We start from the raw sequence: 24,811 nt of genomic DNA on the forward strand, positions 1-24,811 counted from the left end.
CACTGTCTGTAGCGCGGAGCACTGTGAATGAAACTGTTTTTGTGTTGCCCCGGAATGTGGCTGGCACGCTACATACACCTAACACAGGAATGTGTTCTCCACTATAAGTAGCCAAAGAATGTTTTGCCGCTGAAAGTTTAGGGCGGCCGATAGCCGCATACGTAGCACTATTTATGAGAGTCACAGACGCACCAGTGTCTAATTGAAAATTGAAGGTCTTATCCTGGATGCGTAGCTTCACAAATAGTTTATTACACTGTCTCTGGATCGGTGCAGCGGAGGCGGAAGACACAAAATCAGCGCGTTTAGCGCGTGTTCGCTGCTTACGACAACTCGTGGGTTGGGCGGGTGGAACAACAACTCCCGCTTCACTTGCAGTCTGTACATTACTTGTTACAGCGTTTGAATTACGCTTGGGCCGCATAGCAGAGGGCTGGGCGGGTGGCTTATTGCGAACAAGTTTATTACCCACACGAACCGTGGAAGAGTCTTTAAACGCGACCTTCTGGGCGGGCTGGCTTTGAAGAACATGAATATCCATGGGCTGGGCAGCACTAGAATTGTTCTTGCGTTTACGCAAACAAACAGTCTGGATGTGTCCTTTCTTTTGACAAAAGTGACAAACCGCGTTTCGTAACGGGCAACGTTCACGAGGATGAGCAAGAACACACTTAGGGCAAGACTTAAGTCTATCATTTTGCACACGCGGCTGACGAATGTGTTTAACATGACGCGGCCGGCTAGTGTTTACAGTCTGACTCTGCCGGTGGGGCCGCGGGCGTGACATAACTTGCTTAGCACAGGCAATTTGAGAAATACATGGCTGATCTAACTCACACTCAGCATAGTCAAAAGTATCTTGGGCTTCAATAATGTTCATCACAGTCTCTAATGACGGGTCAGGCAACTTTAAGATAGCAGCACGAATACGAGAATCTGCAATGTTTTGAGAAATATCGTCTCGTAACATGACATCACTGTAGGAAGCTCCACACACACAATTAAATCGGCACTGACGGGTGAGGCCCCGTAAATCTGTTAACCACTGTTTATTAGATTGATGTGGCAGTTTCTTTAATCTGAAGAACTTGAATCTGGCCGCTGCCACATGAACTCGCGACTCGAAATACTCAGCAAGCTTGGTAACAACAACGTCATAGTCTAAAGCTTCTGGCTTGGATTCCGGGAACAACTTACAAAGTAATCTATAGACTTCCACGCCTGCAGTGGAAATTAAATAAAGCTGCCGCTCATTACCTGTGATTTTGTAGACTGACATGTGCGCCTGCAACTGCGCGAAATATTCTTGCCATTCTTCTCGTGATGCCTCAAAAGCACGAAAAGGCGGTGCTGCCTGTGCTTGTTCCTTGTGTGGTGGTGGATTAGCCGCTTGTTTGGCGATTGCTTCCACCAGACTTTGTATTTGCTGACTCTGTAACAAGATCAACTGTTGTAATTCGGCAGACATAGTGAACACAAATTAAACCAGCCCCCAAAATTTTATCTCAAGAAACAAGTTGAACCAGCCCTGCACACGAGTTCAGAAGTCCTCGTCGCCAGTTTTGTGACGGCCTTCGTAGCGACAACACTTCGCTGTAGAAACGGCCTACGAAGTCACCGCCACACGTTTAATAGCGGGCCGACCAGTCCGCTGGAACAGTGAACAGAAAGATGAAATCCCAAACACTCGGATTAAATGAAAGTCGGTACTTATCTTTATTAACGACGATACAGAACACAGTGGTGAACATGGTCTACAGAAATCTGTCTAGTTCGAGTCGGAGCGGCTAGGTCAGCGTCGGCTGACGACAAACAACAACTCTGCTGCGATGAACACACAACTGACTAGCAGGTACACAATTCGGTGGCGAGTATACAACTGAGCGGCGAATCCAGAACTGTCCTAGCGCTCGCGACTCCAGCGCTTAAGAAACCCAGAAGCCAGCGGTGGCGCGCGCAGACTTTCGGCGATTTCCTGTCTCGCTGGCGCTGCTTATGCGGACGGCGTCCGGACTTTGATGCTGCCAACCTTTTTGGCAGCGGGCTCGGTTGGCATTACTGGCTAGGATATAACACTATTACTACTACTACAACTAGGAGTCCATCCCGTCGATGACGGGGCTCGTGAGGATGCGTCAGCTGTAGGGAAAGCACACATACACCCTTCGCTGATGGTGGGGGCGAGTCTGAGGCGGCGGAGGTGGTGATGGTCGGTGGGAACAACCGGGCTGTGGCAATGGTTCCCAGGGTTTGATATACGCATTACCGACCGGTGAGGTGGGAGACAGATGCTCTTCTTCTTGTTCTTCTACTGGCTCAGTTGCCCAAGGTCGCCAGAGGGCTTGCTTCAGTGGGGGGTGGGGGGTGGGAGGGGGGGAAGTGCTGTTGCCGCCTCTCGCGCAGCAGCGATCGGCGCTATGCGCTATACACGATGCTGTGTGTCTCTGTGGTGTGCGGCCAATTCCCACCCCCACAACCACCGCTCTAGATACACGATGTACTTCGTGTGACACGCCTGTAATATAAATAAGAAAAAATAAGTTTAATGATCTAGGTGTAAAACAATAAATAATAAGACTAAATAATGGTAATTATTTGCTGTAATGATCAGGTCTCTCAGCCATTCAGGTGTATCCTCCGCCTCATCTAAAAGGGTCATACGCTTGCGCCTTCCGGATTCTTCTTCTTCTTCCGCAGCGGCCGCTATCTCGTGAGCCTAATCAGGGATTTCACCCCCACCTTGCTCTGCTTGCATGACACCCTCGGCGACTCCCTCCCTATGCATAGAATCATCTAGAAAGAAAAGAAAAGAATATGTCTCAGACAGCTCAATCTAGGCACTTAGAAAACCAATATATATTACACGAAATTATTTTATCTAAGAACTACGTGAACAAATGTACTTACATTCGCACTGTGCTCCAGCCCTCTCGACCTCTAGCTGATGGGCTAGCTCAGCCAACATGCGAGGGATGAATTCTAGAAAGACAGAAAAGATTGAGTATAATATCCAGCATGGAAAAAAAATCTGTAAAACACACACACACAATCTGTTAAAGGGCGCAGCAGTTTGTGGACTGGAGCCAAAACAGATATTTGACAAACACAGAAAACATATAACACAGATACACAATCCGTTAAATGGCGCAGCAGTCTGTGGACTGCGGTCCAAAACAGATTGACAAACACAGCAAACACATAACACAGACACAGAATGTGTTAAAGGATGCAGCAGTCTGTGTTGAGCGCGGTCCAAAACATATATAACACAGAACATTGAACACAAAGACATTGAACACACACAATCCGTTAAAGGCTGCAGTAGTCTGTGTTGACTGCGATCCAAAACAGATATAACACAGAACATAGAAAATACACACAATCCGTTAATGGACGCAGCCGTCTGTGTAGACAGTTGTCAAAAACAGATATATCACAAACAAACATTGAACATGTTGTGGATTGGCAAGACAGCCAACCCACTATGAGAGGAAGCCGAAAGGCACGCGTTTTAGCTCACACAGGCTGGCGTGAGGTCTGGAACAGGTCAAGGAAATGAGACTAACAAAAAAAGGATGTAGCTGCTGGAATACTTAACTTTAATTCATAATTGGTGAACATCGCTCTTGACGGTACATGTTTTACAGCATCAATAGTAACTGGTAATGGCACCTTGCTAGGTCGTAGCAAATGACGTAGCTGAAGGCTATGCTAACTATCGTCTCAGCAAATGAGAGCGTATTTTGTCAGTGAACCATCGCTAGCAAAGTCGGCTGTACAACTGGGGCGAGTGCTAGGAAGTCTACCACCTAGCAAGTGTGGTGTCTGGCGGTGACACCACATTCCTCCCCCGCAAATCGGCGTAGGGTTGTGTTATAAGGCTTCCGCCCTCCGTGGGGAGGACCCCATTTTGACGTATGCGACGAGGTGGGGAGCCTAACAACAGGCGAGGCTGTGCCACCCGCACCCTGCCATTCGGTCCGAGGGGAGCTAGGAAACGCCTGAAAGCCTGCTCCAGGGTGCACGCCAACATGCGGTGTATGTGCCCGCAGAGAGACAGGAGGGGCCGAAGGGTCGACCTCCATTATAACGTTGTCGCTTTAATTTGATCTGCAAGCTGTGCTGCTTTTTGAGACCATAAAAGTGGGTTAAAAGCTGTGAGCTGTCTGGGGGAGTTAACCGTGCATTACTGCGCAACTGTTTCACCAGGTATCTATTCTAGGTTTACCAATTTCCCAAACAGACTAACATTAATTATAATCTTTTAATAGTCATACAACAACCGGTAATATATATATATATATATAAAAAGAGAATTTAAATAAAAAGAAAGAAATCAGTTTATATTTGGAAATTTATTTTAAGATTGATCATTGAAATTTCAACATATTAAACTCGATTCATAACTAAGCTGGTGCCTTATTTAGGATTGTGAAAATGTGAGATTATAATCTTATGGAACACATCAAATATGGAGCCAAGATTGGGAGACTGCATACAACACTGCATTCATAAAATAACACACGAAGAACGTTGAAACATATGCAAGAGGAAATTAACCACAACCAACCGATTCAATTTTCACCCAAAGAAATTACGTTCGTAGCACAATCCTGTCCGTCATGGAATTACCACACACTAGTATACTAAATTCATACTAACTCTCTGTTAAATCTTCCCAAAAAGAATATCTGAGGGCTACTTTGATGATTACACCACATGCTTCACGTGGTCAACTTGGTTTACACAAAGCGTATAACTCCACAATAATTTTGATAATTAAAATAAATTAGATCGAAAAGCAATTTACAAAAGAAAAACCTCGAACTGGTTACTAACGTCTTACTATTAACCTGATGGGTCAAACAGTTATATAAGCACGTGGTACTGGTCTCGCAAAGTACACCCCACTTGGGTTGAACATTAAGAAAAGTTGCTATATTGAAAAATATTGTCAAGACGAGACGTTATAATCACACAATCATTCGCATTTTAGATTGATTTTAGTTAGAGTTACTGATCAACACGTGGTTCCACTTTACTCACAAAGTAGTGACAAAGCAACTACTGGAAAATAATCTGAACTTCACACGAGAATTACACTGCGCTGCAATTTAAGATAACATTAGATATTTTAGAGCTAAACCTGAAATAAAGGTGATTAAATTTTCAGTTAGGCTGAACTTAAGAAATCCATTGTCCTACGGACTTAGCAGACACGCGCTTAGCCGGAGATCTTACCACTTCAGACACTCGCCACGGACAGACTGCCTGGTCCCTTCCTGAGGGGTGGCTCACAAATACAAACGGAAGTGGCCAGAGGGGCAGCTTCCTATACCAAAATGACAACGGATGGACAGGACCATACTAAGGATAGAAATCTCTTTGCTTTTAGAAAGCGTAGCTACCTGTTCCGACTTTGGTCCTACTGTTCTCTAGCAGACAGGCTTGTCTGCTACCGTTAAGCATGCAACTAGAAATACATTTGCTCATTCATCCTCTCACACAGAAGGGAAGGGGGATGACAGTATCTTATCATATACAGTATATAAAAGAAAGCGGATGTAGGTTCCGTATGAGACTGTGTGACATGAATTACATATAAACTGTGTTTTAAAGTGTAGTAGTGTGACAGATCGTTCTTGTTTGTGTGTAAAAGTAACACGTTCCACTACTCAGTCTCCTCCCAGATAGTCAGAAACGCCACAGTAAATTTAGAAGATGAATTTATGCCGTAAATGACAACAGGTTTAAGAAATCAAACATGAAAGGAATCCTACAGAGACCTTTCACCATCAGGCGGGGACACCCAACGGGCGAAGACGACAGATGGTCCGCATCGGGCAAGAGGTCCTGTCGGAGGACAACTGGTCACGGGAAGCGATCGGCGGCGCGTGACCCAGGGAGGCGCCCGGCGGTTGCAGCGACGCGTCCACTGCGGGCGTCGCCGGCGGGAGAACAGGTGGCGGCGGCGGCGGCGGCGGCGGCGGTGCGTCGCCATGGGGTAAAATGGAAGGCAGCGTCGGTAACACCTGGGGCTGAGGCGAGCCAGTAGATGGGTCCCGAGGGCGCTGACCAGACGGCACCGTCGCTGAAAGCAGACGGGGAGCGGCAGATCCTGTGCGACGACAGAGGCGCAGCTGATTGTTATGCCGACGCACCTCACCAGAGACCCCCAAAACCAGATACATAGCGCGGCCGAGGCAGCGAAGAATGCGCCCTGCGAGCCAACGCCGTGAACCTCGGTAGTGGCGGTAGTAGACAACGTCGCCTGGGGCAAAAGCAGGTGTCTGCCGGTGCACAGGAACCTGATGCGGCGAATGTTGCAAAGACATCAAGGTTCGATGAGGGCGACCGTGGAGCAACTGTAACGTTCCCTGGCATTTTCACAATTTATTTGTAACATATACGCCGATCTGGGCAAGTTATATATATATATATATATATATCTTAATATTACTGAATGTGGTATGAAATATGTTTGTTATTTTTATTATATTTTTTTGTAACATTTCTCTGTATTTAGGATAGGAAATTTCTATATTTATTATGTGAATGTAAAAGTGTCAGTATTTGCGGTATCAGCGATATTTGCTAGAAATCGATTTACAAAGAAATGTTAATAATCGTAATAGTCGTGCCGTTGTTTATTTTTGGCATGTGGAGACTCTCTGTCGTTGTATGGACAGAGCAGCTAGTTGTGTGGACAGAGCCGCTAGAGTGAGGAAGGGTCAGTTGTGGACAGAGCAGTGTGTGTGGACAGAGCCGCTAGAGTGAGGAAGGGTCAGTTGTGGACAGAGCAGCTGAAGTGAGGAAGAAGTGAGGAAGTGTTAATCCTTGATCGCTCTAGCAGACGCGATGTGCAGCTACGCGCGCGCCCATTAGACGCGCCTGATTCATTAACCCGCATTGTGGGCACTAAAGGTTGTGTATGCATCGTGGTTATCCAGCAGAGTTAAGATGTACTTCTTTTGTATCTGTCGGGACTTTGCCGCCTTTAATCAAAGCGTACGAATTAATGTGAGTTGACTTGTTGTTTGGGCTAAATATATTAGTATTCATTAAAAGTGTGAATTATTTATGTAAATGAGCATGCCCACGTCATCTATAAATCACATGCGTAATGTAGTAGGTTTGATCAGTGATAAATGTCGGCTTGGCAATAATTAAGACATTTTCTGTTAATTAAAATATTCTTGTGTTCTATGGCTAGTGCCGGGATAAAAGTCAGTAAAAATATTTCACAAAAAGAAAAACCCACTGCATTCTGGAAAGTGTATGCCAAGGCCGAATGATTTAAGAGACTCAGTTCTTATCCAGATAGTACTATCCAATTAATATGAGTGCACGTAATAATTTCCTTTAAATGTACGTAATCCTTAAGAAAGTAAAATTTGTTTTTTTATTACCACACGTAATGAAGAGAGTGGTTCTACAACAAAGTTCGCACTAAAGCAAATTAACTTTTAAGCAAGAAATAAAATTATTATTTCCTTTTTTTATTTCTACGAAATTTCAAATCATTCATTCCAGGAATTTCGTTAAAATGGCACCCAGCGTGAGGCTCGATTCAATTCTAAGAGAATATCATTAAAATGGCGCCCAGCGTGGGGCTCGATTCAATTTTAAGAGAATATCATTAAAATGGCGCCCAGCGTGGGGCTCGAATATGCAGTGGCCACGAAATACCCTTGAGATACCTAGGGAATTAATATAGTCGAACTTTGTTGCAGGACATTTAATAATTTTGTCATGTACTGTATGTATTGCTTAACCAATATTGTGTGGTAATACCTGTGTATGATTTTTTGCATGAAAACACTATGTATCCGGAGCTGAAGCAGAGAGCTCATTATTTTGAAAAATTAATAACCTTCCATAATATCAGGGGGCAGCAGCACCCAAGATAGATCACCAAAAGGTAAAGCTACAGTGTAGTTGTCCTGTAGGTAGTAAAGTAGCCTCCGTGCAGTGTCCTCGGATCATTAGTGGTGTGCTTGTTGTTAGTACTTTGTTTTAAAATAACAGGACATTTAAGTAGTTAGTCATTGTAGTATATAGTACGTATGTATTGGGTAATGTCCATTTCTTGTGTGCTTATGTGAGTGAAACCTGAAGTGTTAGGATACTTAGTTCAGATTTTATTTCTTTTGTTTACTATGGTTAGATTGCGTAGTCAGAAAGATATCAACATGGATAATGAGCAACAGTTAGTTAATAGTGATACCGAGTTAGAAAATGGGACACAAAGTAATGTTAGTGACGTAGCTCAGGAAGTACAATGTGAGAATCTGGGGGCAGAAGGGCAAGAAATGTTGCCACTGCCACCCAGTGATTCAGTTGATAGCGTAAATAGTGAGCCATCCGCAAGCACTGGGCACGGACCAGAGAGTGGTGTGATGTCAGAAGTGCAATCATTAAAAGATATGTTTGAGCGCATGATCACTTTCCAAGCTGAATTTGTACAAATGCAAGCAGAGCGTGATAAAGAACGTGATGCCGAACAAGCAAAGCGTGACCAGAGATTGGTAGCTGAATTTGCATGTAAACAAGCAGAGCGTGATAAAGAACGTGATGCCAAACAAGCAGAGCGTGACCGACGCATGCATGAGAGGGACTTGCAGTTGATGCAAGCTTTAGAAGTTATGCAAAGTGACATTGTTAACTTGAAACAAAAATATGAAACCATGCCCAAAACGGTGCAAGCATTAAGCGAAGGACTAAATAGTATTCAAATGGCTAATGCCAATATCGTAGAGGAAGTCAGTGTCCTGACTAATAGGGTCGAACAACTAGAACTTAACACAACCCACGTAATTGAGAACAAAGTGATCGAACATGTGCACAAAGTAGAACGTAACTTCATAAAGGAATTAGATGAGAAAGTGCACGCCGCAATTGAGGCCAGAGAGATGGATTCTACTGCGGATGTGCAAGATCTTAAAAAGATAGTGCAAAAGGACATTCCGCTGTGGCAGCGGAGTGTGGACCGCCGTCTTGCCGAAATGGAGCCAAGTTTGCGGCAAGACGATGCGCTGGCGTATGTCACGCCAGCCAAGTCCAACAATGATAGGCATATAAATACAGCAGTACACAATTGTGACTGCAAGACAGGACAGGCAACCGATGTAAGCGGAACAAATAAATGTCATTCCAAAGTAGTGATTGAAGAAAGTCTGATTAGGAACCGACAGTTTCAGATCTTTACAACGGAGAAGAAATCTGTTCACCCTGTAGTGTTTATCAAGGGATTTAGAAACATTTTGCCTAGCGTTTGGAGTCATACCCAGAAAATACAGTTTGTTATGTCTTACATACAGGGAGATGCTGCGTTATGGGCAACCGAAGCAGCTGACAGTTGCGATACATATGAGCAATTCGAAAAGGCATTCTTGGCCAAATATTGGTCAACATGTATTCAGGAGAGATTACGGAAGGAAGTATATAATCCAGAGCCGTATTCTCCACGATTAGGCAATTTGCGAAAATATTTTGAGAAGTACATTAATAAGACCCGTTACTGGGACGAACAGATTTCATCTCGGGATTTGATCAGACTTTTGAAATCACACTTGCCGATAGATGTAAAGGAAAAGCTTATACACGTGCCCGAAAATGATATGGAACATTTCTTGTCTATTCTGGACGCAATTGACCTGATTCAGGAGGACATTAAGGCGGCCTCTGAACAGATTAGAAGTAACGGAAATAGTTATAGAAATGGTAGAAATAACACGCCTCTAACCAGTAATAGAAACGGCGGAGGTAATAATAGGAGACAAGGGTATACACAAAACGGAAATAGAGATAGAGACCGGAACGGAAATAGACCACCGGGGAATAATGATAGGAAAAGGAGGTTCGATGACCGGTATGAAACAGGCCCACCAAGCAGTCATAGATGGAAAAATGCCAGGGGGCCGTACAACACTAATACTTATAATGATGCAAACCGAACTTGGCCACAGAACCAGAGGCCCAGTCCGGACCGGCAAAACAGTGATAGATATGACAATAACCGACCGCCACCACAAAATGCGCCAATTGCGCAGCCGTGGCGGCCGACGCAACACAACGTGCACATAGTGGAGGTCAATGACACAGAGCAGCCACGCCCATCCACTAGCAATAATTCAACAAACTAGATGCGGCCGAGATACGCTCTCCATCGTCGGCTACGGTTTGGAGTGAGAGCAGCCCGACACAAAACAAAACACCGAAAACAATCTGTATCCTTAGGTATAATGACGGGGTACAGATGGGAGATGAATTAATAACCGAACCATCCACGTGCATAAAGGAACACAAGGACAATGTACAAGTGATAATAGAAGTTAAAATTAACAATATTGATGTGCAAGTGGTCATAGATACAGGTGCTACTGTTAGTGTTATGAGTATGGACTTATTCAAGGTACTGGGGAAGGAAAGGCGTATGCTGACTTTTCCCGTGAATAATTGTAGAGTCACTGGAGCCATAAGTGCACAGCGACAAATAATTAAGCTCCAAGTGCGGGTAGAGATGTATATAGGGGAAGAAGCCATAACGAGCTCATTCCTGGTAGTAAAGGGTTTAAAGGTAGCCTGCATTTTGGGGGTAGATTTTTTGAGAGAGAGGGACGCAATAATAGACCTTTCTCGGGGAAAATTAAGTTTGATGAATGCTGGTAGGAGAATAGAATTTTCCATGCTTAGATCTGAAGAGGTACCTGTACCTAATTGTAACGCCATAAATATAAAATGTAGGAATCAATCGATACTACAATTAGACAATTATTGTCCAGGGCAGAATCTCTATTATCCTGACGTACAAGGTGATCAATCAAAGGCGAATATGGATATATTAGTGAACAAAGTATCACAGTCCGAAAATTTAAATTCAATTCAACAGAAGGAAATAGTACAGTTATTATCTAATTATGCAGATGTATTTTCTGAACGACCAGGAGTTGTTAAGGGATATCAATACAAGATCGAGGTAAAGCCTCACAAAACTTACTGTCGAGCCTCATACTCCATTCCTTGGTCCAAGAAGGAAATAGTAGCTAAGGAAATAAGAAAACTGATCGAGTGGGGAATAATAGAACCGTCTTTGTCCCCTTATAGTAGTCCATTGGTGGCGGTAGCAAAAGCTGACGGACAGGTACGGTTAGTACTGGATGCAAGAGACATAAATGAAATCATTGTACCTGTCAGGACTCATCCGGAAAACCTTGATGAGCAACTTCGAAAATTCCATGGAGTGCAATATTTGACATCTATTGATATGAGAAGTTCTTTCTGGCAAATTCTACTTACACCCGAGTCGAGACAATATACTGCATTTATATTTGGGGGAAGAAGCTACCAATTTAGGGTACTACCTTTCGGCCTAAATGTAAGTGCAGGAGTTTTCATAACAGCCCTTGACGCGGTTTTGGGTCCGGAGTTGCTGCAAAGGGTGACAGTATATGTAGACGATCTAGTGATTGCCACTGCCACCTGGGAGGAGCACGTAGAACTACTGAGTAAAGTCTTAGAAAGGTTTAAGCAAGCAGGGGTAACAGCGAATCTTGATAAATCCAAGTTTGGACGTAATCAGATTCAATTCCTAGGTCACATAATAACACCACAAGGCATCAAACCTGACAACAAAAAACTTGATGCAATTCGTGGGTTTCCTAGTCCTAGAACTAAGAAACAGCTCAAGGCATTTATACGTCTAGCATCCTTTTTTAGACGATTTGTCCCGAACCAATTAATGAATAACGAGTCGTTATTGAGCCTGTTGCGTAAAAATGCGCACTGGGTGTGGACAGACGAATGTCAACGCGCATTTGACGCTATCAAAAACGCCTTGGTGAATGCAAACATATTGCGACACCCAGACATGACAAAAGATTTTTGTATAGCGACAGATTCGTGTTCATACGGTCTGGGTGCTTGTTTATTTCAGTGGGAAAGGAGCAACGACCCCACAACAGTAAAAATAATCGAGTTTGCCAGCCGCACACTAAGCAGCTGCGAGAGAGCATATTCTGCTACCGAATTAGAGGCTCTTGCAGTGGTCTGGGCGGTAAAGAAATTTAACTACTATATCTATGGTAAGGAAGTCAAAGTATTCAGTGACCACCAGGCTCTGAGCTATTTAATGACTTGCAAATTATACCATACCCGCTTGCTAAGGTGGAGGTTAGCATTACAGGAATATAAAATTAAAATCATGTACCTAAAGGGACAAGATAATGTTGTGGCAGACGCTTTGTCGAGGCTTCCACTAGGGCAATCCTCAATGTCAAATATTTTAGAACAATCGGAGGAATATCGAATACTCTTGGTACAAGATAAAGTACATAGGAGGGACTTTTTACACATGTGTAAGAATATGTCTATATTGCAGGAAACTGATCCGATCTGGGGAGATATAATTAGCAAAATTAAAGAAGGAACCAATCTTAAAAGTGTTCAGAATTTCAAAATAGTAGATAATATTCTGTATTATAAAACAAGTGTGTCAAATGACCACGGAGTCGTGTGTATACCACAACAGGCTATCCCAGCTGTAGTGTGGCACACGCATTTAGCATGGGGTCACGCTGGGATAGGCAAAACAATAAGGATTTTATCCAAATTCTGTTATTTTAAAGGGATAAGCCAGCAGACTCGCACCATTATCAGGACTTGTCCTCTGTGCCAAAAGGCTAAGTTTCAAAATAAGTCCACAAGGTTTGAACTGCATCCTATTGTGCCTCATCGACCACTTCAATTAGTATCTATAGACATAGCAGGACCCTACCCACGAGCCAGGGGTGGATTGAAGTACATTTTAGCGGTGTATGACCTCTTTTCAAAATATTTAAAAATATACTGCCTTAAATCAGCCACTGCTCGTGGAATAGTGAAATGGTTAGGCAAAGAATATTTTATACAAGTAGGTAAGCCTGAAGCGATAATATCGGATAATGCTTCATATTTTACAGGCCATACCTGGAAAAACTATTTATATGAACAAGATATAAAGCGTATACTAATTTCCCGCTTTCACCCACAAGCAAGTTTAGTAGAGAGAGTATTTGGAGAGTTAAATAAATTTTGCAGGTTATACATTGCATATAAGCACACAAGGTGGCCAGATATGATACATAAGTTTGTCGAAATTCACAACGCAACCCCGCATGCTTCTACGGGGTATCCACCAAATGAGATATTAATGAATAATAATCGAGCTCTGAACGAGTGGCTGGCACCCTTGCCTAAGGTCCCAGTCATTCCTGAGCCTAAGGAAGAGAAGATAAGAAAAGCGGGATGCAACCTTACCAGGTGCGCCCAGAAAAGAACGGAAAAATATAATCGACATGTAACGAATAACCAAACATTTAATGTTGGGGACTTGGTGCTCTTACGCAATCATCCTAAGTCCTCGGCATCTTTGAAACAGAATAGCAAGTGGCAATTGGTGTATAATGGACCTTTTAGAGTAGTAAGTGTGCCACATGAGTGTAGCTATCTCTTAGCAGATCCCCACTCAGGGAGAGTACGGGGACTGTATCCGCGTAAGGATGTAAAAGCATTCCTACAGTAAAAGACTAATAGTCCTATGCGGACACCGTTCCTTTGTAAACAATGAACATTAATAAGGTGTACTAGTGTAGGAGTGTATAGTTATAAGAATATGATTGACTTTTTTCATGTGTGTGGATATTTGTGTAATGTACTCTTTTAATTTGTGTTTAATTTGAGATATTTCTTGGCACAATCCTTTATATTATGTGTATCTATGTGTAGCTGTCAGATTGACAGATCTGAACCCGGAACAATATTAGTAATATAAGGCCCTGAGAACTTTATTATCTCACTAGTGTTATCACAAAATAATGCACCCAGTAGTGACCCGAGAGCACCACGGGAGGCAACCTTGTTGTAAATTTATGTAGCGTAAAGAAACTCACAAAGAAGCTTCAATTGAAGCATGTGCAGATTCAATCAATAAGAAAGAGCTAGCCAGATACGGTCCAAGTAAATTTTCGCCTACAGAGACTTCACTGTGGTTACGTACGACGTTGATTGTATGTACGTAAATCTTACACTCTGGTAAAAGGTTACGAATGTGCTGTTGCAAACAAGTTCAGCAGCGGACATTGTAAATAGAAATAAATAAACTTTAACAAAAGTGTAGTATTGTGCGGCAGAAACAGACAGTGACAGTCACTGATAAAGAACTAGCACAACACGAACAGTAAACCGATAACGGACGGTGGATAAACCTAGTGTCAAATTTTAACTTTTTGTATGTAAAGGGACGCTAGGAAAGAGCGTGTGACTAATGACAAGTCATGACGGTGGAAAATATTGTGTGCCCATAAAAGTGTACTGTGACAATGAAACCTTGTGCGAACCAGACTAGTGAAGGCCTACTGAGTAATAACTACCACTAATTGTGTGCGTTCTTTCCCACAGCAGGAAATACGGATAGTATACTGTTTGTGAACTTGTTGCATGTTTCCTGGAGCACCGCAAGAAGACGTCGCACGGGCGAGCTGGTATCCAACGCGTTCGGCTATAGCAGCTATGCAGCGGCCACAGCAGCCCGTAGCAGACCAGACAGCCACGCCCGTACGCGCCGTAGCTGTCAACGATGGGGCGGTGACCTACACGAAGTCAGCGCGCCGCGCCGAGCGCCGCACCCCACCGCTCATCAAATACATTATTGGCTTTTGAAATGTTTACATAAACTGAATAACATATTAATGACTTCATTTTGATAAACATTGAACATGTACTATGTACGTCCGTAATTGATATATCCTAGGACAAGTGACCTTGTAGTGTATCACAAGAAAAATAGTGATATTGTGTAATTGTGTAAACCAGTTTGTGACAAACTGCAAAAATACTTCAAATGAAAAACTGTTAATATGGACTATAAACCAACTGGGATGGCTGGGCTCCGGCACAGTTTTGCCCAGGTTTCCTGATTGCCTACGCCCAAATGGGGGAGCCATGTACTTATATAATCCTGGGGCTAATTACAAGAGCCATTCCATAAAACATACAGAGGTGTAAAGAACGTTACTGGCACCATTGTGTCAAAGTGTAAAACCTCTTTGCCAAATGCTGCCAGGGGGCAATGTAACGTTCCCTGGCATTTTCACAATTTATTTGTAACATATACGCCGATCTGGGCAAGTTATATATATATATATATATATCTTAATATTACTGAATGTGGTATGAAATATGTTTGTTATTTTTATTATATTTTTTTGTAACATTTCTCTGTATTTAGGATAGGAAATTTCTATATTTATTATGTGAATGTAAAAGTGTCAGTATTTGCGGTATCAGCGATATTTGCTAGAAATCGATTTACAAAGAAATGTTAATAATCGTAATAGTCGTGCCGTTGTTTATCTTTGGCATGTGGAGACTCTCTGTCGTTGTATGGACAGAGCAGCTAGTTGTGTGGACAGAGCCGCTAGAGTGAGGAAGGGTCAGTTGTGGACAGAGCAGTGTGTGTGGACAGAGCCGCTAGAGTGAGGAAGGGTCAGTTGTGGACAGAGCAGCTGAAGTGAGGAAGAAGTGAGGAAGTGTTAATCCTTGATCGCTCTAGCAGACGCGATGTGCAGCTACGCGCGCGCCCATTAGACGCGCCTGATTCATTAACCCGCATTGTGGGCACTAAAGGTTGTGTATGCATCGTGGTTATCCAGCAGAGTTAAGATGTACTTCTTTTGTATCTGTCGGGACTTTGCCGCCTTTAATCAAAGCGTACGAATTAATGTGAGTTGACTTGTTGTTTGGGCTAAATATATTAGTATTCATTAAAAGTGTGAATTATTTATGTAAATGAGCATGCCCACGTCATCTATAAATCACATGCGTAATGTAGTAGGTTTGATCAGTGATAAATGTCGGCTTGGCAATAATTAAGACATTTTCTGTTAATTAAAATATTCTTGTGTTCTATGGCTAGTGCCGGGATAAAAGTCAGTAAAAATATTTCACAAAAAGAAAAACCCACTGCATTCTGGAAAGTGTATGCCAAGGCCGAATGATTTAAGAGACTCAGTTCTTATCCAGATAGTACTATCCAATTAATATGAGTGCACGTAATAATTTCCTTTAAATGTACGTAATCCTTAAGAAAGTAAAATTTGTTTTTTTATTACCACACGTAATGAAGAGAGTGGTTCTACAACTAAGTTCGCACTAAAGCAAATTAACTTTTAAGCAAGAAATAAAATTATTATTTCCTTTTTTTATTTCTACGAAATTTCAAATCATTCATTCCAGGAATTTCGTTAAAATGGCACCCAGCGTGAGGCTCGATTCAATTCTAAGAGAATATCATTAAACAACTCAGCCGGCGAGCGACCATCTCGGGGCTGAGAGCGATACGAGGACAAAAAGAGCAATAACGCGTCCTCCCGAGAATGCGACTCTTTTAACTTCAACATCTGTGACTTGAAAGTCCGGACCAATCGTTCAGTGGCACCGTTTGACTGAGGCGAAAACGGCGCGGATGTCAGATGTTGAATTCCATTGGCCTTGCAGAATGACTGAAATTCTGCGGACATTAATCGTGGCCCATTGTCGGAAACAATAGTCTGTGGAAGACCTTCAATGCAAAAGATAGCGGATAACGCTTGGATGGAGGCAGATGACGTCGTGGAAGACATCCGGACAACAAAAGGAAAATTACTGAATGAATCTACCACAACCAACCATCGAGCATTCCAGAATGGACCAGCAAAATCGATGTGTAAGCGTTGCCAAGGGAAAGTGGCTTTTGGCCATGCAAAGAATTTCCGCGGTGGTGCTGATTGTTGTTCGGCACACACCATGCAAGAAGAGCACATATTCGTAATCGCGGCATCGATTCTGAACCAAGTACAGTGCTGACGAGCAAGTTGTTTCGTTCTCACTATACCCCAATGTCCTTGGTGGAGAAGCCGTAAGACAGAGGACTGTAACGAACGTGGGACCACGACCCTGGGCTGATCATTATCAGAATGCAACAGCAAAACACCACGTTGTACAAAAAGTCTCTCCTTGTGAGCAAAAAATCGGGAACCAACGGATCCCCGATCCGTGACTTTGACAAGGGCCATTGCGTAGCAACAAAACGCAGAACAGTAGGCAGGACAGGGTCGGCAGCTGTGGCTGTAGCTACACGACGAAAATCAATCGGAAACGAGTCGACCACGTCATCGGTTTCCGAATCAATGAACATGTAAGCAAGTTTGGAGGAATCGAATGCTCTATCCTCAGCAACAGGCAAACGGGACAACGCATCGGCGTTTCCGTGCTTAGCAGTGGACCAATACAAGATATCGTAGCGGTACTGCGAGAGGAAAATAGACCAGCGAATGAATTTCTGCGCTGTACGTGGAGGGACAGGCTTGGTCGGATGAAAAAGCGATGTCAAAGGTTTGTGGTCTGTGATGGTGGTAAAGTGACGACCATACAAGAAATCATGAAACTTAGTAACACCAAATACGAGAGCCAATGCTTCTTTTCGATCTGTGAATAATTTCTTTGTGCAGACGAGAGCAATTTGGACGCAAAGGCAATAGGGCGATCTTGCGAACCATCTTTGTGCGCAAGCACAGCACCGATCCCGAAATCCGATGCATCCACCATCAACAAAAGGGGTTTCTGGGGATCGAATGGCGTAAGGCAAGTATTGGAAAGCAACGCCGATTTCAACTGGCGAAAGGCGCGTTCTCATTCCGTCGTCCAGACGAACGGAACACCTTTACGGCGTAAGCGATGAAGCGGAGCTGAAATGGAAGAGGCGTGGCGCACATAGCGATGATAATAATTGATTTTTCCCAGCACACTCTGTACCTGCTTCAAATTCTGCGGCGAAGGCAAGTCTTGTATGGCGCGGAGGTGCTCGGGACTAGGATGTATGCCTTGGGCATTGAGTACATGTCCCAGGTATGGCAAGTCACGAGCAAAAAACACACATTTGTCCTTCTGCAAGCGAAGACCATTTTGTCGCAAGACCTGAAATAATGTTCTGAGATTGGCTAAATGTTCTTCTTCCATCGTTCCGGAGATCACAATATCGTCCAGATAGTTTGCTGCAGTAGGGACCGACGCACAAACAGTTTGCAGATATTGCTGAAACAATGCAGGGGCGGATGCACACCCGAATGGCAGTCGTTTGAATCGATACAAACCACACCACCAAAACGCGCTGGGAGTCTTCGTCCACTGGTATTTGCAAGTACGCATCTGCTAGGTCCAACTTCGAAAAATATTTACCCGGGCACAGTTTGTCAAAAAGATCTTCTGGGCAGGGTAAAGGAAAAGTTGCAGTCACTAGTTGTGGATTCACTGTTGCCTTGAAGTCCACGCAAAGTCTCAATTTTCCGGAAGGTTTTTGCAAAATTACTAAGGGTGATGCCCAGAGAGAAGCCTGCACACGTTCAAATACACCTTGTGATTCCAAATCGTGTAATGTTTTTGCGACCTCATCACGCAATGCGTGGGGAACATTGCGCGCTCTGAAAAATTTCGGTTGCGCGTTTACGTTCAGTTCCAAATGTGCTTTTTTAGTTCTTAGCGCAACCAAAGCCCGGTGCAAAAAAGTCTGCAAACTCTTCACATAGACGAGAAACACTGTCTGAAGGCACAGTCTGGTTCACTGATAGGACCTGATTTACTATAGACAAGTTAAACAACTGAAATAAATCGAAACCAAACGAGTTCACTGCAGAAGAAGAACGAAGGACGTACAATGACACAAGTTTTGTTTGTCCCTTGTATATTGCAAGAAGGCTGCACTGTCCTAACACAGGGATCGCTTGTCCTGAATAACAACTTAACATTTGCGGCATGCAACGGAGGTGTGCCCAGCTGTTTGTACATGTCATGATTGATCAGTGAAACTGGAGCTCCGGTATCGAGCTGGAATGGTATCACTTTGCCGTTAATGTCCAAATCTACAAAAAGTTTATTGTCCTGCTGACAAGAGCGACTGTCTCGTGCAACGTGAACTGACACTGGTACAAAATCACTTGTGACTTGACGTGATTTCCGGCGACGTCGACGCACACTGCTTGTGGGACGAACACAGTCACTGTTAGAGAGAGTGGCACTGGGCGGAGTGGAATGAACTACATGAATTTCCATGGGCGAAGTGTCGCAAGCCTGAGTATCCTTGGTTCGATTCCGATTCCGGCGCGAAGCAAAGGGCCTAGAACGGTTGTGAGTGTCCGATCTGAGCTTTTTCTGGCAAACACTCTGAACATGTCCTTTTTTATTACAGAAAAAGCAAATAGCTTGGCGTGACGGGCAATTCTCACACGAATGTCTAGTAGCACACCGCGGGCATGATTTTAGCACTGCATTTGCTTGCCTGCGCGGCACACGTGGCTGAGAGCCTGGTGGCAGCTGCGCCGATGGGCGCGAGGGCTGTTTACTGTTCCGTGCAGCGCGCCCGGCGGGCCAGTTAATGTGACACACTGCTGGTGAAGTTTCAAATGATTTCTGAGCAAAGTCAAGTGTGTCCTGCTGATCCAATATGTCCATCACTTGTTCAAGGGAGGGATTGACTAGTTTCAAAATCTGTTCCTATATATGAACATCAGAAACGTTCTGTGCAATTGCATCACGCACCATAGTATCTGAATAAGGGAGTCCACATTGACACTAAAAACACAATCCCTAGTAAGGCCTTGCAAGGTTGCAACCCACTCTCTATTAGTTTGACCTGCCGTACGTTTTGTACGAAAGAAGGTATACCGTTTTGCAACTACATTGACTGATTCTTTGAAATATGCATCTAATGCAGACAAAATTTCGTCGTAGGACAGAGTTGCTACGTTGCGTCGGGGAAATAATTTCACTATCACACAGTACGTTTGGACGCCTACGGAGGAAAGGAGAAAAGTCTGCTGCTCATTACCTTGAATTCTGTAGGCGGCGAGATGGAATCCAAATTGGCATGACCACTCCGTCCAGCTTTCCAGTGCAGCATCAAAAGGACGAAAAGTTGGTGCAACTCCGTGTTGTGGCTGCGTGAGCGGTGGAGCGGCGGCTGCCGCATCGTTTTGCATTACATGTTGACCCTGGATGAGCTGTCCAAGGGCATCCAGCAAGGCCTGCGTCTGCTTGTTCTGTAAGCGATAAAATTCGGACAGTACATCTGGAGATTGTGGCGAAGCCATTACACAAGTAAATCAGGGCAGTATAGTTACGAACGCGAATTGGCCTCGTCGCCAAATGTTGTGGATTGGCAAGACAGCCAACCCACTATGAGAGGAAGCCGAAAGGCACGCGTTTTAGCTCACACAGGCTGGCGTGAGGTCTGGAACAGGTCAAGGAAATGAGACTAACAGAAAAAGGATGTAGCTGCTGGAATACTTAACTTTAATTCATAATTGGTGAACATAACTCTTGACGGTACATGTTTTACAGCATCAATAGTAACTGGTAATGGCACCTTGCTAGGTCGTAGCAAATGACATAGCTGAAGGCTATGCTAACTATCGTCTCGGGAAATGAGAGCGATTTTGTCAGTGAACCATCGCTAGCAAAGTCGGCTGTACAACTGGGGCGAGTGCTAGGAAGTCTCTCTAGACCTGCCGTGTGGCGGCGCTCGGTCTGCAATCAGTGATAGTGGCGACACGCGGGTCCGACGTATACTAACGGACCGCGGCCGATTTAAAGGCTACCACCTAGCAAGTGTGGTGTCTGGCGGTGACACCACAGAACACACACATAAATCCGTTAAAGGGCGCATCAGTCTGTGGACTGTGGCCAAAACAGGTATTTGATGAACACAGGAAACACGTAACACACACAATCCGTTAAAGGGCGCAGCAGTCTGTGGACTGTGGCTCAAACAGATATTTGAACACCGAAGAAGTACTTACCAAGTAATTGACCTTCATCTCCATGGAGGCGCTTGCCGCTGCTGCTGCTGTCGCTGCTGGTGATGCTGGTACGTTTCATGATGATGGTGAAAGTACAAACGACTGACCTCTGAGAAACTCGTAGAAGTACAGAAGCAGACTGAGGGCGAGTTCGGTTGTGGCTTGGCTTATATAGCTTCTATGACGTCGAATTACGTCATTGACGCAGTAGCCAATACGAGCACAGCATTCTAGGGGTGGGGGGAGGGGGTGCTACATCATGAATGAATGATGACTGCGCTCCTAGTGGGAAAACCTCGAACTTCTCATTTGATCATTGAATCTTGAAGTGATACATTCAGTTATCGAATATCATTAAAATTGGATTGGAATTAAGTACTTAGGTAATTCATATGTTAGATGTGCAATGTGTCACATGTGTTCCGTTAGAATTGCTAGCATATTTCTAAAAGACGATCTATGACATCAGTATGCTCATGCGGCCTAGAGGCCATGACATCAGCATTCGCTATACACGTGGCGCATGCCCCGTTAGAACAGCATGAGATAGAAAGCATTGCAGCATCTCTCTTCAGCGCTTGACTGCAGGTAGGGAGGGGGTGACAGGACTTTCACATACTGCTAACAACGATCTTGGATTACGTAATGGGAGCGTGCTCTAGTGACAGTACTGTGTACTAGGTCGCTTGGGCCTCTTGGCGAACACACTGTTTCCTGCCATCTTGGATAATGGTATTCGCATCTTACGTCATGTCTGTCATCTTGGACGACAGCGCCCTCCACTGTTGGTTGTGTGTTATAGGTCAATTGGAGTCCGGACCTCGTGGTGAACACACTGGATGGCTGTTCTGCATTAAATTGTCTAAATAAAGACTGGTGTATGCAAAATAACAAAGACTTATGTCCAGCTTTGGTCGAGTCCTTTTCCCATGAATCCTTAGGAAGCGGTGGCGGTCAGGTGACTTAGTTTAGTCGGGGTAGCCCATGTGACCTATTTTCCCGCGATTTTCTTAGGTTAGTAGAGGTAACCGTGGTGTGATGCATTATCCTGTTGGAATTTGAACTTCCTGACATTTTTCTGGGGGGGGGGGGGGAGGTGGGTATTAGGTTAATGGAGGTAGCCCAATTGACCAATCTTCCCGCCAAAGTTCGAACTGCCCGCCAAAAGCCGCCTCTTTGATGACTTCATGGCCGCCATCTTGGATGACGTCGTCGCCGCCATCTTGGATGACGTCATTGCTGCCATCTTGGATGACGCTACTTTGGGGTAGAACATAGGTGTCCCAGTACTCACGATTTGTTGTGCTATGAGCACTTGCTACATCTGCGCACCAGTATGTATCACAAAAGAGAACAAGATGGATGCCCTCAGCTAACAGCAACATGCTTGACCGGGAAAGGACCACTCTAGCTGCCTTCTGTTGGCGCAGTCTGTGAGTGAGTGAGGAATTAGTAACATTTAAACGAGCAATGGTCACTTCTCTTGCGGATTTTATATTAATTAATCAATGACTAACAGCTTAGAATCGAAACTGGGCACAGCGACTCCTTTGCCTGGTGGTGATACTGACAGTTTCTCTTGCTTAATCCAACAAGATTAAATAGGTAAAATTCGGTCATAAAGTCTTATTACATCTAAACTAGTTAACACACTGAAATTTGAAGTAGATTCCTAAATTCCTTTCAATTTTCTCAGTCAGAAGGAACTATTGTCGATGTTTTAATTCCAATATTTTTACAAGAAGGCTCTCGTTACTTGAAGTGCTACAACAGCCTTGAAACTTTCTGGCAGGTTAAAACTATGCGTCGTCCCGAGACTCGAACTCGGGACCTTTCCCTGCCAAGTGCTCTACCGTCTGAGCTACCCAAGCACGAGTCACGACCCATCCTCACAGCTTTAGTTCCTCCAGTACCTCATATCCTACCTTCCAAAGTTCATAGAAGCTCTCCTGCAGAACTTGCAAGACTAGCATTTCTGTAAGAAAAGATATTGTGGAGACATGGTTTGGAAAGTAGGAGACGAGGTACTATCTGCCAGAAGTTTCATTTCAGCATACTCTGTGCTGGAGAGTGAAACCTGCATTCTGCAAAACATCTCCCAGGCTGTGGCTCACTCATGTCTCCGTAATATCCTTTCTTCTAGGAGTTCTAGTCTTGTAAGTTTCGCAGGAAAGTTTCTGTGGAGTTTGAAAGGTAGCAGATTAGATACTAGCGGAAATAGAACTGTGAGGATTGGTCGTGAGTCGTGCTTGCGTAGATCGGTCGGTTTCCTGTTTTTCCGCAGCGTGTGACGTGCTTATTGTGTGAATCATGAAGATGAATTTCCGAAACATTTGGTATTCTCACCCGAGAAAATATGCCCAAGGATTGAGGTCATGCCGAACATGTGCTAATGGCCTTGGTCTCATACGGAAGTACGCGGCCGGCCGCTGTGACCGAGCGGTTCTAGGCACTTCAGTCCGGAACAGCGTTGTTGCTACGGTCGCAGATTCGAATTCTGCCTCGGGCATGGACGTGTGTGATGTCCTTAGGTTAGTTAGGTTTAAGTAGTTCTAAGTCTATGGGACTGATGACCTCAGATGTTAAGTCCCATAGTGCTTAGAGCCATTTGAATCATTTTTTGGAAGTACGGGCTTAATTTATACATTCAGTGCTTCAGCTGATATTGCCTTCAAAAGCGCGAGTAGGTGAATTGCTGGTGTGGCCGCTACCATCGAGACTTTTGAGATGGTTCAGAGTATTGAATGAAAAACATTTTCATGAATACTTTTGTATCAAAAGATCATTTTCATCCTGTTTCTCTAGCCTGAAAATGAACCAACATTTTTCTTATTAAAAATTTACTAAACCTGTAAAAAAAAAGGTTGGTAGAGGAGACAGAGCTCTTGCTGGCGAAAAGTAAAGGTCGTGAGTTCGAGTTTCGATACGGCACACAATTTCAAGCTGCCAGGAAATTTCATATCAGTGCATGCTCCGGTGCCGAGCGAAAATTTCATTCTGTATAACAACGCTGCTCAGCTCATACTAGCCTAAGGCATGTCGTATAAAGATTGTGAATTTCCCCAATTTTTGCTTCATATCTTCACCTTCAGGACTGTATATTTTATGTTGACGCCTCAGATACTTCACTATTTGTTTCGTATGACACTTTTTAAGTAAAAATATTTTTCTACCTTTCTTAAAATTCTTTGTACAATCTGTAGTCAATGACCCTATAGTAATCTTATGATCACTAACGCCCTGTGCATTGTTTGATACGAAACGCTCGTTTATAGTAGTTTCTAGGAGGTCTAAGGCATTACACTCACGAATCCGTTCTCTATCAGCATGAACTAATATTCAAATAGCCCGCCCGGCTAGCTGCGCGGTCTCACGCGCTGCTTGCGGAGAGGGAAGGCGTGCCGGTCCCTGGCACGAATCCGCCCGGCGGATTAGTGTCCAGGTCTGTTGTACCGGCAGCCTGTGTATGGTTTTTAAGGAGGTTTTCAATCTGCCTCGGCGAATGCGGGCTGGTTTCCCTTATTCCGTCTCAGACTACGTCGGCGATTGCTGCGTGAACACTATCTCCACGTACGTGTACATCATAATTACTTTACCACGCAAACATTTGGGGTTACACTCGTCTAGTATGAGACGTTCCCGGGAAGGGTCCACTGGGGGCCAAACCGCACAGTAACCCTGGGTTCGGAGTGGGGCGGCGGTGGGGTGGGTGAACTTCTGTGGCCTGTTGTGGGGTTGTGAACCACTGAGGGCTACTACGAAGTCTCTCCGTCTTCTCTAGGTCCCCAGTTTAAATACACTATACAATATTCGAATAAGACATTCAATCAACGCAATCTCACGTAAGTCTCTATCTCTGTCACTAGTTTCTGTCTCACGAATCTTCCATTCTATACTAGGCAACTTGAAATTTCCTCCTATTACAGCGGCATGATCAGGAGACT

At 44.1% G+C, this 24,811-nt stretch overlaps 1 protein-coding gene across 1 annotated transcript in view; it reads right to left on the bottom strand.

Annotated features, from left to right (window-relative positions):
• LOC126249092 (uncharacterized) overlaps positions 1 to 20,946 on the bottom strand; it is a 78,974-nt gene extending 58,028 nt beyond the window's left edge. Inside the window, exons 1-3 of the mRNA XM_049950743.1 lie at positions 20,868 to 20,946; positions 2,908 to 2,979; positions 2,740 to 2,793 (exon numbers count right to left, since the gene is read on the bottom strand). Coding sequence (XP_049806700.1) covers positions 2,740 to 2,793; positions 2,908 to 2,979; positions 20,868 to 20,946 — 205 coding nt within the window. The remainder of the gene's footprint in view (positions 1 to 2,739; positions 2,794 to 2,907; positions 2,980 to 20,867) is intronic.
• Positions 20,947 to 24,811: the final 3,865 nt, after the last annotated feature.

Source organism: Schistocerca nitens, chromosome 3 (genome assembly GCF_023898315.1).
Source record: "Schistocerca nitens isolate TAMUIC-IGC-003100 chromosome 3, iqSchNite1.1, whole genome shotgun sequence".
Taxonomy (NCBI): Eukaryota; Metazoa; Arthropoda; class Insecta; order Orthoptera; family Acrididae; genus Schistocerca; species Schistocerca nitens.